The sequence below is a fragment of the Hydra viridissima genome, unplaced genomic scaffold (genome assembly GCF_058129835.1).
Source record: "Hydra viridissima isolate aposymbiotic clone 2 unplaced genomic scaffold, HvirCarnegie_v1 scaffold_11, whole genome shotgun sequence".
Taxonomy (NCBI): domain Eukaryota; kingdom Metazoa; phylum Cnidaria; class Hydrozoa; order Anthoathecata; family Hydridae; genus Hydra; species Hydra viridissima.
This window is the reverse complement of record NW_028324310.1, coordinates 2,295,780-2,308,259: the sequence shown is the minus strand read 5'-3', so window position 1 is coordinate 2,308,259 and position 12,480 is coordinate 2,295,780. Positions and strand designations below refer to the sequence as shown.

The 12,480-nt window shown below is 31.6% G+C and overlaps 1 protein-coding gene across 1 annotated transcript in view; it reads right to left on the bottom strand.

Annotated features, from left to right (window-relative positions):
• Positions 1 to 3,544: 3,544 nt before the first annotated feature.
• The window catches only part of LOC145191539 (uncharacterized), a 51,756-nt gene continuing 42,820 nt past the window's right edge, over positions 3,545 to 12,480 (bottom strand). Inside the window, exons 52-70 of the mRNA XM_090067567.1 lie at positions 11,356 to 12,408; positions 10,956 to 11,200; positions 10,624 to 10,800; positions 10,247 to 10,526; positions 9,691 to 10,103; positions 9,342 to 9,514; positions 8,961 to 9,225; positions 8,463 to 8,726; positions 8,081 to 8,269; positions 7,732 to 7,962; positions 7,264 to 7,542; positions 6,928 to 7,155; positions 6,234 to 6,770; positions 5,636 to 5,924; positions 5,351 to 5,544; positions 4,888 to 5,244; positions 4,565 to 4,783; positions 4,067 to 4,236; positions 3,545 to 3,923 (exon numbers count right to left, since the gene is read on the bottom strand). Coding sequence (XP_089923693.1) covers positions 3,629 to 3,923; positions 4,067 to 4,236; positions 4,565 to 4,783; positions 4,888 to 5,244; positions 5,351 to 5,544; positions 5,636 to 5,924; positions 6,234 to 6,770; positions 6,928 to 7,155; positions 7,264 to 7,542; positions 7,732 to 7,962; positions 8,081 to 8,269; positions 8,463 to 8,726; positions 8,961 to 9,225; positions 9,342 to 9,514; positions 9,691 to 10,103; positions 10,247 to 10,526; positions 10,624 to 10,800; positions 10,956 to 11,200; positions 11,356 to 12,408 — 5,858 coding nt within the window. The 3' untranslated portion in view covers positions 3,545 to 3,628. The remainder of the gene's footprint in view (positions 3,924 to 4,066; positions 4,237 to 4,564; positions 4,784 to 4,887; positions 5,245 to 5,350; positions 5,545 to 5,635; positions 5,925 to 6,233; positions 6,771 to 6,927; positions 7,156 to 7,263; positions 7,543 to 7,731; positions 7,963 to 8,080; positions 8,270 to 8,462; positions 8,727 to 8,960; positions 9,226 to 9,341; positions 9,515 to 9,690; positions 10,104 to 10,246; positions 10,527 to 10,623; positions 10,801 to 10,955; positions 11,201 to 11,355; positions 12,409 to 12,480) is intronic.

The following is a 12,480-nucleotide window of genomic DNA, read 5'->3' as shown; positions in this document are numbered from 1 at the left end:
CAAGTCATCGAGTCTTTCATATCTTAAAGACCTTTAAAAATCGCTTTTAATCTCAAAAACTCAACTTAATTAAAAATTCGTTCTCATTTTTGAGCGGCAAAATCATAAGGAGGTTTCATCGTTTTTAAGGGTTATTGAACGTGGCAAATCAGATGGCTGTACTGTCTTGACAAAACTCAAGCAATTTTCCAGTCGGCTGGAAAGACCAAAGCGACCATCACAAAATAGATGGAAACCAGCCTTTTTGAAAACCAAGTAAAGCAATAATTTGAACATCAAAAAGCGAGTGAAAAGATGTTTTTTGTTTATCTCATAATGATTTTTCGTCGAGTTCACTCTCATTTTTATTTAATTCTTCATATTTATAAAATACCTTATACTTGATTGGACTCTCAGTAGATATTGAGGGGGTCCAATGCAAGACAAAAAAAAGTTGATAGAAGCAATAACTCGAAATGACTAATTTATAATTTAATTTGAAGCAGATTCTTATCTAAGAATAAGACTATTATTGAAAAAAAAAAAAAAAAAAAATTAATTTTTTAAAAATTGTTGTTGCTAAACAAAGTATTCAATTTTTAATCTATTTAATTTAGCTAATTTATCTCCAAATCTTGTTTTGATGTGACTGTTATATTTTATTTCAATAAATATATATAAAAGTTGAAAAAACAAACAAACTGAGTTTATCATCTTTAAAAAGATACAAATTTATTTAAAGGCTGAGAAAAAACATTAAAAACAGTTTTATTAGCAAAGTACTTAATAAATTTTCAAATGGTAAAGTGACATTTGGCCCACCCTGTACAACACCCTGCGCAACACCCTGTACAACAAATTCTGTATAGTTACATTGTTTCATGCGATACGGTGTTGATAATACGTGAATATAAAACTTAAGGTGGTACTAAAGCCTTTAACAACAAACGCAGATATTGAATAAAATGTTAATTTGAAGTATATATATCAAAAACTAAAGCATAAAACTTTTTGAAAAAACTTGATAAAATGTAAGGTTTCTCTGTCCAACTTTTAAAAACATAAAACATAAAAATATGCAGAACGCAATATCTCAAAATTAAAGTGCAATTGCAATGAATTTTTCAGGATGTATTCATTACACTTATTCATGTATTCATATATTTATTATGTATTCATTATACTTACTTATCGTGTTATTACTTATTTATCGTGTTATTACTTACTTATCGTGTTATTGCTTACTTATCGTATTATTACTTATTGTGTTATTACTTACTTATCGTGTTATTACTTACTTATCGTGTTACATATACTTGCATGCAGAAATTGTACTACTTTCATGTTCTAATGTAATTTAGTTCATGAAAACTTGTCCACTAAGTCCACCGACTGACACCTGCAGCTGGTGAAATCTGATAATTTTGTCTGATTTTTAAAAATGTGTACTCAGCTCATGAAACTAACACAATTCCTTCATAAGTATGATAAATTTTTCTGAATCCTAAAATTATATGTTCAGTTTATGAGGGATCATTCTTAAAGGATCCTTCTTAAGGGATCTTTATAATGATAAAGTTACAGAAGTGTTGGATTACCCCACTCTTGAGATTTTATATTCTGCGTATTTTTCTTTCATATATTTTAAAACAGAACAAATAGTAAAACTTATTAAAGTTTACTTTGAGCATTAGTGTTTTATTTTTCTTACTCGGAGAACATACATGCGATGTAACAAAAAAAACAAGCCATATTGGCTCTCAATCGGTAATTTCAACAAAAAGGTTCCATTTAGGATCTTCAACGGACTGGAAGACCACGCTCAGCTCGTTCACAAGAACGTATTGAACGGGCACAACAGAGCGTTGATAAAGTGTAAGAGACATTTACTCCATGCCGTTATCAAGAGCTTGGAATCACTCGTTGTTCTGTAAGGGGCATGCTAGCCGGTCTTCAATTTTTTCCATACAAGACTCAATTAGTAAAGGAGCTAAGCCGATAGATCATCAGCTACTAAACTATTGTGCCAGTATTCAAGAGAAGTCCAGAGAAGACGACAACTTTATCAAGAAACTAATGATGGGGGACAAAGTCCATTTTTGCTTAAATGGGCTTGTGAATAGACAAAATATCAGACTTGGGGGATTTGAAAATCCCAGAGTCATTCATCAACGAGAGTTGCACCGTCTCAAAGTAATGGTTGGATTAGTTAATACCAGAAAAGATGCTTGATCCGTACGTCTTTGAGGATAATGAGAATATGGTCACGATTAAAGTTAAAAGATATCTCCAGAAGTTAAGGAATTTTTTATTTCCTGCTGTTGAGAACACACCAGGAATGTGATAATAGCCAGAGGAGCAACTGCTCACTAAGCCAGAGAGAACATACAGCTGCTAAGGCAAATTTTCGGAGAAATAATTTCCAGAAATGCGGAGCTTTGTTGGCAGTCAAGTTTCCCTGATCTAACGTCCCCTGATTTCTTTTTTATGGGGATACTTGAAGCAGCTAGTGTTTATTATCTAAACACTCGCTACCCCAAACTGTTTGCTGATGCTAAAGGACAATGTTCGTCTCGAAATTCAAATGATGAACAAAATTACTTTGAAAGAAAAACGGAGGTCATCTGAAAAATGTTGTCTATCATTTTTAAGTAAAAAATTTATTGCATTTTTAAATGGTAGTGACTAATAGCCCACCCTGTGTATACATTTTAGTCATTCTTACTGGACTTTTAATTATGAATAAATATACGACTTCGGCCGAAGGTTGTGGCAAGAGCAGAACAACCGACATTTAGGCGAACACCAAGGAAATTCCAATTCTACATTTTTGAAAATGTTTGATTTTACATCTTGATTAGCAATTATTTGCTTTAAATTTTTTAAGATTGTCCAAAACCGTGCTATTTTTATTAATTGATTATTAGAAGAAAGTAATTAGTGTACCTTGACAAAAATCATAACAGTCGAGACAATTTGTGGACCACAATTTAAATTTGATTGATCAAATTTGTATTGGATTTAAACTTGTAATGATCTTTTACAGCAACCAAGTTTTACTGCAAACTGAAAGTTCCTCTTGCTGTTTTATTCCAGTGGGCAATTATACTTTAATCCAATGCTGACAAACTATTCCGAGCTCTCAGTTAATAACATCTCTCAGTATAAAAAAATTCTTGATTGTACATTAGAAAGTAGCTCATTTTAAAATATGACAATGCTCAGTTTAAAATTAACGATGACGTAACCTAAATTTAAAACTATAAGACACAAACTACGGGAACAAAAACAAAGAATATACAAAAAGTTTGATGTGATTTTGTTAAAGAATAATTTCTAATTTTACTTTAATGAAATATTGAAAATACTAAAACAATCCTACAAAAGGTTCGTCGTTTATATACATATGGTTTATCTAGTTAAAAAATTATTGTTTATTTTATTAAATTACTCTCAAACTTATATTATATATGCATATATAAATACTCTTATAGAAATTACATAATTATTTACTAAAAGAAATTAAATAAAGAAAACTTTTTTTTCTCGCTGTTTAACTGCGCGGAGTGGGGGGGGGGGGGGGGGGGGGGGGGCAGGGGGTTTGGAGGGTAACGAGAAAATATGTCGTGCACGGAGTTAAATTCAAAAATCAACGGCGCATTTCTTTTTCTTTTCTTGAAACTTCTGTTTCTAACAGTTTCAGCTTTTTCGAAAGGTTTTGCTTTCTCAAATCTTGCTCTTCCCATTGCTTTCTCCTACGTTCGATTATTTCTTGAGAAGCACCGCTGGTTTGGAGGTGCTGCATGTTTTTCGCGATATCAGATAAAGATTTTATAACTGAAGCAATCTCAACATTAAGTTGGTCGATCTTTGAATAGAGATCTTGGATCTGAACTTCTAGCAAATGTTCTGGAGAAAGCATCGTACTGGTGTTCCTTCTTTGTCTATCGTATAAATATAAAATTATTTTCATTAGCACCTACAACCATAACTGCTAATATAATTTTTTTACTTCTATATAATTAATCAGTACAATTAGCCCTAAATATTTTTCAACATTAAAATTCAAGAATTTATAAATACTTACAGTCGAGGCACTTTCTTTACATCATCTTTTCCAGTAAGTTCCTTCAGCCGATTTTGTACATGCAGCTCTTTTTGCTCCGTGCAGTCAACAGCACCAACAGACCGTAAATACGTGCGTAATTTTGCGTTGTCAACAAACGTGTTTTGCTTTGATAATCGATCTGTTACCCCCTGTTAAAACATTAGTAGTTATTCAATTGAAAGTAAACAGTTCAAAATAATAAAAAAATGTGCAAGTAATTACAACATGTAATTGTCTTTGAGTTATCGTTTTTAAGCTTTTATTGGGAGTTGTTTAAACATAGGAGTTTAAAGGTTATTTGAAAAACGATTGTAATAGTTTAGAAGACCAGCCTTCATAAGACTATAGTTTATGCAAAGCACAAGAAAGATTGTTTTCTTTCATTTTTTTAATGTGCAATTTTCAAAACTCATTTCTAGTTTTGATCAAACAATTTCAGTTTTTGTAGGCTGGCAACTAAAACCAAACAATGCTTACTTCACTTGAGAAGTCTTGGCCCACTGGGTCATTTACTTTGACATTAATCAGCTCCTTAACAAGATTTAACTTTTGAGCAGGTTTTTTAATACGTAAAAAAGCTTGTTCCAACGTAGTACCCATCATCCCATTCTGTGATGAATTGCCAACTAACGAGTTTATAGGTGAAGTAGAGTTGGCGCGAGAAAAAAACATATCTTGGCAGCAAATGCGTAACGCCTAAAGATTTTAAAAGATAAAGCAGAGTGCGGACAAAAAATCTAGTATAATAAGAAAACCTAAAGAAACCAAATGAGATGATAAACAGATGTAAGCAAACTTACTTTATAAAACTCCCTTAAAAAGAGCACATTTTCGTCATCAACAAGATCGTCCACTTTAATATGCGCTAAACAATGCATAATAAGCACAACGAAATCTCCAACACTTTCCATTCTCTCCTGTCTAATAAATAATATCTTTCGCGCACGCTCGTAGAAAAAAGAATTACGAAAAGCATTTTTTGTGTAGTTGTTTAATGGAAGACTTGAAGCAATCAGTAGAGTAACTTCTGGCACCTGCATGGTTTCTTGCAGCAATTGGCAAGCAAAAACACCGAATCGATAAACAACAAATTGAAGAGGAGATAATTCGTTTATGTCTACAGGCGTCAGTTCGCCTTGACAAGACCATTGTGCGTCCTTTTTCAAAAAAATAAAAAATAAAAAAATAAAAAAAAAAAAAAAAAAAAGTTCAAAACAAAACTCTTCTCTTTTGAACAAAACAACAAAAAACTGCGAATCTCACCTTTATGTCAATATACGGTCTTCCCGTTGCCCCAAGAACACTTTGGGGTCCGATACCTTGATCAATCATTTTCTCTATATCATTAATAGCTTGAAACAGCGGTGATTCATTGAGCATGGCGATCCATTCCTCTTCATTTAACCCTAATTTACTCTTTGGGAAAGATGATGGTAACTTTTGGGTCGGTTTTAAATCTAAAAAAAAAATGAAAAAAATACGTTGTTATTTAGAAGAACAACTTATATAGAACATCTGCTTGAATTTATCTAAATGGAAAAAATATACCTTTCGATGCTAAAGGTCTGGTAGTCAAAGGCGGAACTGCAGATGTCAGCATATTTACACTCTGTTTTTGTAAAGAGCGAGGTTTTTCTATTTCATCTTGAAATTCTTTTTCTTCTTTTACAACGTTCATCTTTTTGTTTCTTCTTTCTTCAAGTTTTTTTCGGAGCATTTCCTTCGTACGGTCTTGCTCTTCTTTCATTTTGTTCTGAAATTTACTGATGTTTTCTTCGTGCTCTTTCAGAAGTCGTTCTTTTTCTACATCGCCAGCTTCTTTTTGAAGAATTGCCAACTTAGCAAACAAAATTCGTATTATTTCAAAATTAGCCTGTTCATTTTTTAACTTAACTTTTAGTAAACTAATTCCCCAATACACAGTAGGGAAGTGAATAAAGGCAAAACGTTTTTTAAAAAACTTTTCAAAGTACGTCTTTTTATGAGATAAAACATGAGGTGTAAGATAAAAACAACTTTATAATGTGATAAAACATGAGGTGTAAGATAAAAAATATAAAAATAACTGTTTTGCAACAAAAATCAGTGACACTAGAATCGGCCTTTATTTAATTTGAAGTACGTTTATTTAAAAAAGGTTAATTACCTTTTCTGCTTCCTCTTTTTCTTTTGCCTTTCTCTGGCGCAAATTCTCAATTTCAGCTTCTTTCTCGGCTTCTCTTAAAGCTTCAGCTTCTTTTTCATGCTCTAATTGCTCTTCTAATCTTCGGACTTCATCTTCCATTGCTTTTCTCTGCTCGTCTCCATTTTCACGCCGCGCACGCTTAACGTCTTCAATCTTTTTTGCCATTTCAAATATTGTCCTCTGTTTGAACTCTTTTACAGCCTGTGTGGCTTTTTCAGCCTCTTCAGAATATTGTTTCGAAAGTTCCTCTCTTACTATAAAATCTTTCATAGAGTTTGAAAGTTCATTGAGTTGTCGTTCACGGAGTTCTAGACGTGCATGGGCGTGCTTTACTTGTAGAGAGGGAAAAGCTTCTAGATCTGCAGAAGCCAGCAAATCATCTTTACACTTATCAAATTCTACAAGTTGCTTTTTGTGTTTTAAATCGAGCTCCAGTTTCTTTTGTCTGAGATCAGCACTGTCAAGGTTTCCTGATTTATTTATAATATCCATAAACTCCTGAATTCAAAATAAAAGATTACATATTTACAGTACATATATAATAAATGCCTGTAATATAAAAACGCAAAGCAGTTATTTACAAATAGCAATAAAAAGTTAGCTAACAACTTGTTGAAGTAAAAAAAAAAACTTTTATTAAGTTCAAATATTTGACCTTTTCTTGTTCAGCCAAAAGCAAATCTCTTTCATTTTGTTTCTCTTCTGTAATTTGAGCTTTAAGTAAAGCACGTGAAGCTTCGACTTCATTTTTGAACTCTTTTTCCTGCTCAATCCTTTCACGCATATGGCGTTGTTTTACAGAGGTCAAAATAACGTTCTCAACATGGTCCGGATCGCTAGCTGCAACCTTTGCTGTAAGATTTACTCTCTCATTTTGACGAACCTAAATAATATTCATTACAAGCATTATTCTTTCCACACATACTTCTAAAAATCTGAAACTGTTCTCCTTTTAAACTAAATGATTGATTTATATAAAATTTTTAAAAACCTGTTCTGCAGACAATTCATTTCTTTCTTTGTTTTCTATCACTAACTGTTGTTGCAAATCAGCTTCATGTCGTTTTTCAATTGCTTCCAGCTTTTTTCTTTTCTTTTCTGCGATCTTATCAGCTAATGTTGATATCTGTCGATTCCTCTCCGAGTCCATGTTTCGTTCTAAATTTTCACGATCCTGATTGTGTTGATCTAAAAGAAGCCTCAGCTGTTCATCAGAGAGGTTTTTTTTCTCCATTTCAACTTTGAAATTCTTTTGTTGCGCTTCAAGAGCCTGGAACATAAAATAAAAGATTAAAAAAATGAAAAAACTCAACATACCAGCTTTATGAAACACTTTTATTCAGATAAAAATTCTGAATAAAATCTAAATTTTAAAATTTCCTATTTGAAAAAAGGAAAACTCTTGTTGATTCCCTGATTTACTAGCATATATATTTTAAACCAAGGATGTGTGGCATACTTTTAATTTTTGTGCTTCAAACTCTCGATTGATATCTTGAATTACTGCCATCTGCTCAATTTTGATTTCAGAATCAACTTCTTTCATCTCTTTGTATTGTTTCAACAATAAATCTGAATGCTTTTGCTCTTGTTCAGCTAAAAGTTTTTCTTGAGCATTCATTTGTTCACTTGTAAGATTTATGTCTACAAGTTTGTTTCCAGTGGACTGCTCACTACATGATCCTTCATCCTAAATGGATGAATAAGTGTTAAAAAAAGCTTTAAAAATTTTTAAAATGAAAGGCTGGATACTAATTCATTTTTCCTTCAAGATAAAAAATTAACTAATAATTTAAACAAGATCAAACCGTTGAGTCAGATATTTCTTTAAATAACTTCCTCAGAGAATCTTCTTTATTTTTGTCAGATCGAACTTTTTTCCTTGCTTCCAGCTTGGCTTTAAGAGCAGCTGCACTGTATTCTTTCATTTCATCATATTTTTCATTTACTGCTTGCTGTTCACTTAAGAAGCGATCTATTATCGCCTGCTTGTCCTCCTATACACAAAAACATTTAGTTTGAAAATGGTACAAGAGGCAATTGTTACCTTTTATTAAGCACAACCTCTCTTGAACAATAAAAGGAATCAATTCCACTTCAAAAAAATCAATTTCATAAAAAAAAATGTCTTTAAACATAAGAATAATGTAGTTAAACATAAAAATAATATCATTGAACTTAATATGACACCTCTTTCAAACGATTTTCACTGATGAGCTTATCTAGAATTTTTTGCTGCTTTTCTGTGTTTCTATCTTTAGATACATCTTCAACTGCTTCTAAAAGTGCTGCTGTCTCAATTGCATGATTAGCTTTATTTTCAATATCCTGTAAATAGTTTAGCTTTTCTAACTCAGCAGGCGCCAAACCAGTTGGTACAGATCTTTTTGAAGCTTGACGAGATTTAAATCGATCTTTTAATGCCTCACGAACCTTCTTTTCTCTTTCTATATCCTGTTAAATTATTTGAAGGAAGAAAAGCTGCATAAGATAAAATCACTTAAAAAATAACATAAAATGATGCATATTGTGAAGAGAATCATTTACACCTTAATTCTTGAATTAATAAAAAAAAAAAGAAAAAGTTTTTTGATCACCCAGCTCAACAGCAATGAGAGTTTTTTCAGCAATTAAAAAAACCCTAATCCTAAAAAATGAACAAATAGATTTTTGAATTCGAACTTTTACCTGTTTTAACTGAGTAAGTTCGTTTTCAACGGCGGGTGTAAAATGAAGATTCATATGTTTAATTCTGTCTTCCATTTCCTTAATCTTTTGTTCAGATTGCTCTTTTTGCAGTCTATCAGCTTCTTCTTCATAAGCTTTTTTGAGTTCATTAAAAAGCTTATCTTGTTCTTCTGATAGAGTCTGTATATCAATGTCTATTTGCTTTTCGTTTGGAGGGCTTAAAGATACTTCAACACCGATGGCTTTAGCATCTCCCATATGTTTCCTTAATTATATTAGTTCAAGCTAACTCAGTCTCAAAATAAACTCAGTCTCAAAATAACACTGGCAAAAACTAACTTAAGATTAAAATATAACTGTTTTTGAAATATAGATACTTACTTAAATAGGGAATCTTTTCTCATAAATCTCTCTTTCATTAACTTGGCTTTCATAGTAGAGAGTCTTTGTTCCTTAAGTTGAGAAAACTTGTCTGTGACTTTTTGAAACTTTTCTACATGCTTGTCAATAATTTCTTCTCTTTCATTTTCATCTACAACCTCTGATAATCTTTCCTAAACATAAATAAATGAACTACATACATACATACATACATATATATATATATATATATATATATATATATATATATATATATATATATATATATATATATATATATATATATATATATATATTTAAATAAAAAAATGACACAATAATAAATCTTAAATCTGAAAATAAAAGCAACCTTCAGCTCTTGTTGAACCTCTGCAAAACCTTCTTTCTTTTTCTGGAAAATATCATTTAAAATAAAGTCTATTTCTTTAATTTCATTTTCTTTCAAATTATTTTCTAAATCTATGGTTTCAGCAATATGCTTTTCTAACAATGCTTTTCTAATTTCATTTTTTTTTTCTTCAGTAATCTCTCCTGAATTAATGATGTCTTTCATTACAATCGACTCTGTATTTTCAGGCTCACCTAACTTTTCTATCTTTACTCGAGTAAGGATTTCTTCTGCAGAGAGGGACAAAGGAGAGGGCAATGAAGATGAATTTGGTAATTGAATACCATGGTTAGGTGTACTATCATGTGCAGAAATATAAATTTCACCTTCATACCCAGATGGCTGCTCACCACTCACAAGAATTCCTGGAACATCTAAAAAAAAAAAGTAGAAAAATGTTGAAACTACAAACAAAACATTTTTACATTTCATAAAAAGAAAATGTTAATACAAATTAATGTAAATATAAAAAAAATAAATACAAATTTACTTTTAATATAAGTATAAAAAAACTTACTGTTATCTAAATGTGGCTTTAATTTAAATAAATCAACTCTCTGATTAGTTTGCTTTGTAACTTCAGTCTGTGAAGAAAATCTATGATTAGATAATGGAGCTGATGAATATTGTGAAGGAACAGGTAGAGGACCTTTTTCTTCAATGACTTTGATGAGCTTTTGCAAGAGTGGAATTATTTCAAGACTGGATTCTTCAGATGAGATATTTGGCTCACCATACACACCAGATAAAATTGAATCATAATAACCAGCATGAAAGGTGCTATTGTTTAATATTACCTAAAAGAAGAAATGACTTTTAAATGTAACAGGTAAATCTGATTTCAAAAAAATTAAAAATTACACAAAAATTAATAAAAGTTAACTAATAATTTACCTTTGCTTCAGAAGCACAAAGTTCAGCTTTCTCTCGAATATATTCAAGTAGTTCGTGTTTTTCATCTAATGCTTCCATTCGGCTTTGCAAATGATCTTCTAACTCTAGTTGCAATCGAGATTTAGAGGCATGATACCTTTGTGCAACAGATGCTTCTGCATCTGGATTTAATGCACCCTAAAAGAAAGAAACTAAAAATCAAAATTTTAACTGCCAAGCTGTAAGTTTTAAACAAAAATGGAAACTGCAAACATTCAATGTTAAAAAAAGAAGACTGAAAAGTACAGAAAAAAAGTTTTTAAAACAAAAAATCTGAAAAATGAACTTTGTACCTCAAGTTCACTCATCCTTGTGTTGAACTTTTTCTCCTCTGCCTCAAGCTTACTAAAAAATCGCTCAATTGCTTCAGACAACTTGGAATGACATTCATTGTTAGACTCTTCTCTATGACTTTCAAGAGCGTCACATTGAGACAACACTGATACAACCTCTGGAGGTAGAGCAGATGCTTGATCAATTATAGAATCAGCTCGGCGTTGCATTTCACGATTCTTTGCTTCCTTTAAAGCTTTAGCATCTTTAAATTTTTGAAAATAAAAAGTAGCAAATTAACATTAAAATAATAGCAAAAGTAAATAATAAAAGAATAAAAAATGAAACCTCAAAAAATTTAAAAAAAGTTATTAGGAAAGTCGAAATAAAAAAAAGAGAAGGCATTTGTAGATAACAAACCTTCAGTTATTGAATCAAGTTGCTCTTGAAACAATGAAGAGTTTTTAGATTCATTCTTTGTGAGTTGCTGAATAATTTTTGCCTCTAACACCTTTAATTCGTCTTCACGCTTCCTCTGTCTTCTCCAAAAACTTTTTCGTGCAGCAATTTCTTCTTCCAGCAATTGCACTGAAACAGCTGGTACAATTGATTTCTTCTTTTTAAAAGTGTTGGCTGTTATAGGTTCTGTAACACCAATGTCATTATTGTATTTGACTCCAACACAATGTGAATGTTTCCCAGTTGAAGCATCAAGAACTAGATCACCTAGCATAATGGGTTTTAAGCCATCTCCCAAAACATCCTCAACTGTTCCACCCAACGGAAACCATGAGCCATTCTCTTTATTTTTCTCTACTCCCAATATTGGTACATTAATTCCAGAACCAGAGGGATCATTCATCTCTGTGCCAATTAAAATAGGCAGCAATTGTCCAGTTGACACAAACTCATACATCCCTGGACTTCCTCCAGTTTCTTTTAATATTGAAGCTCGCTCTGTACGTCTTACAAGGTCATGCCCATCTCTTAGAAGTAATGTGCGCACTCTTATTCTGGACTTCTTTAAATCTTTTAAAAGAGTTTCTAAAATACTGTCTTCATGACGACCACTTGATTTATCTGTACCAGTCAACGCATTATTCAAATCATGAAGAATATCAAGAACTTTTGATTCATAATACAATTCATTTACATCCAAAAGTGCTCGTTCACCTCCATTTAACTGCTCTACTTCCCAATTATATGGATCAGAAAGATGTACACTGGTTACTTTTAACATTTTATTAGTAAGTTTATCAGTGAAGTTGTTATACAATAATATTGGGACTGAAGGCTCATCAAGAGTCATTCCTCCTATTGGAACAACATCTCCAGAAAGAGCATCAATAGTAATCCCCATAATTGGAGTTGGATCTAAGGAAACAGGCTCAACAAACAAGGAACCTAGTTCTATGGGTATGGGTAGTTTAGAAACAAAATCAATGTAAGTTCCTCCTACTGGAAAAGCTTTACCTAAAGGTAAATTTAAACAAAAAAAAAAGTTTAAGGTTAGATCTGAATCTTAAAATAAATATTATTTTATGC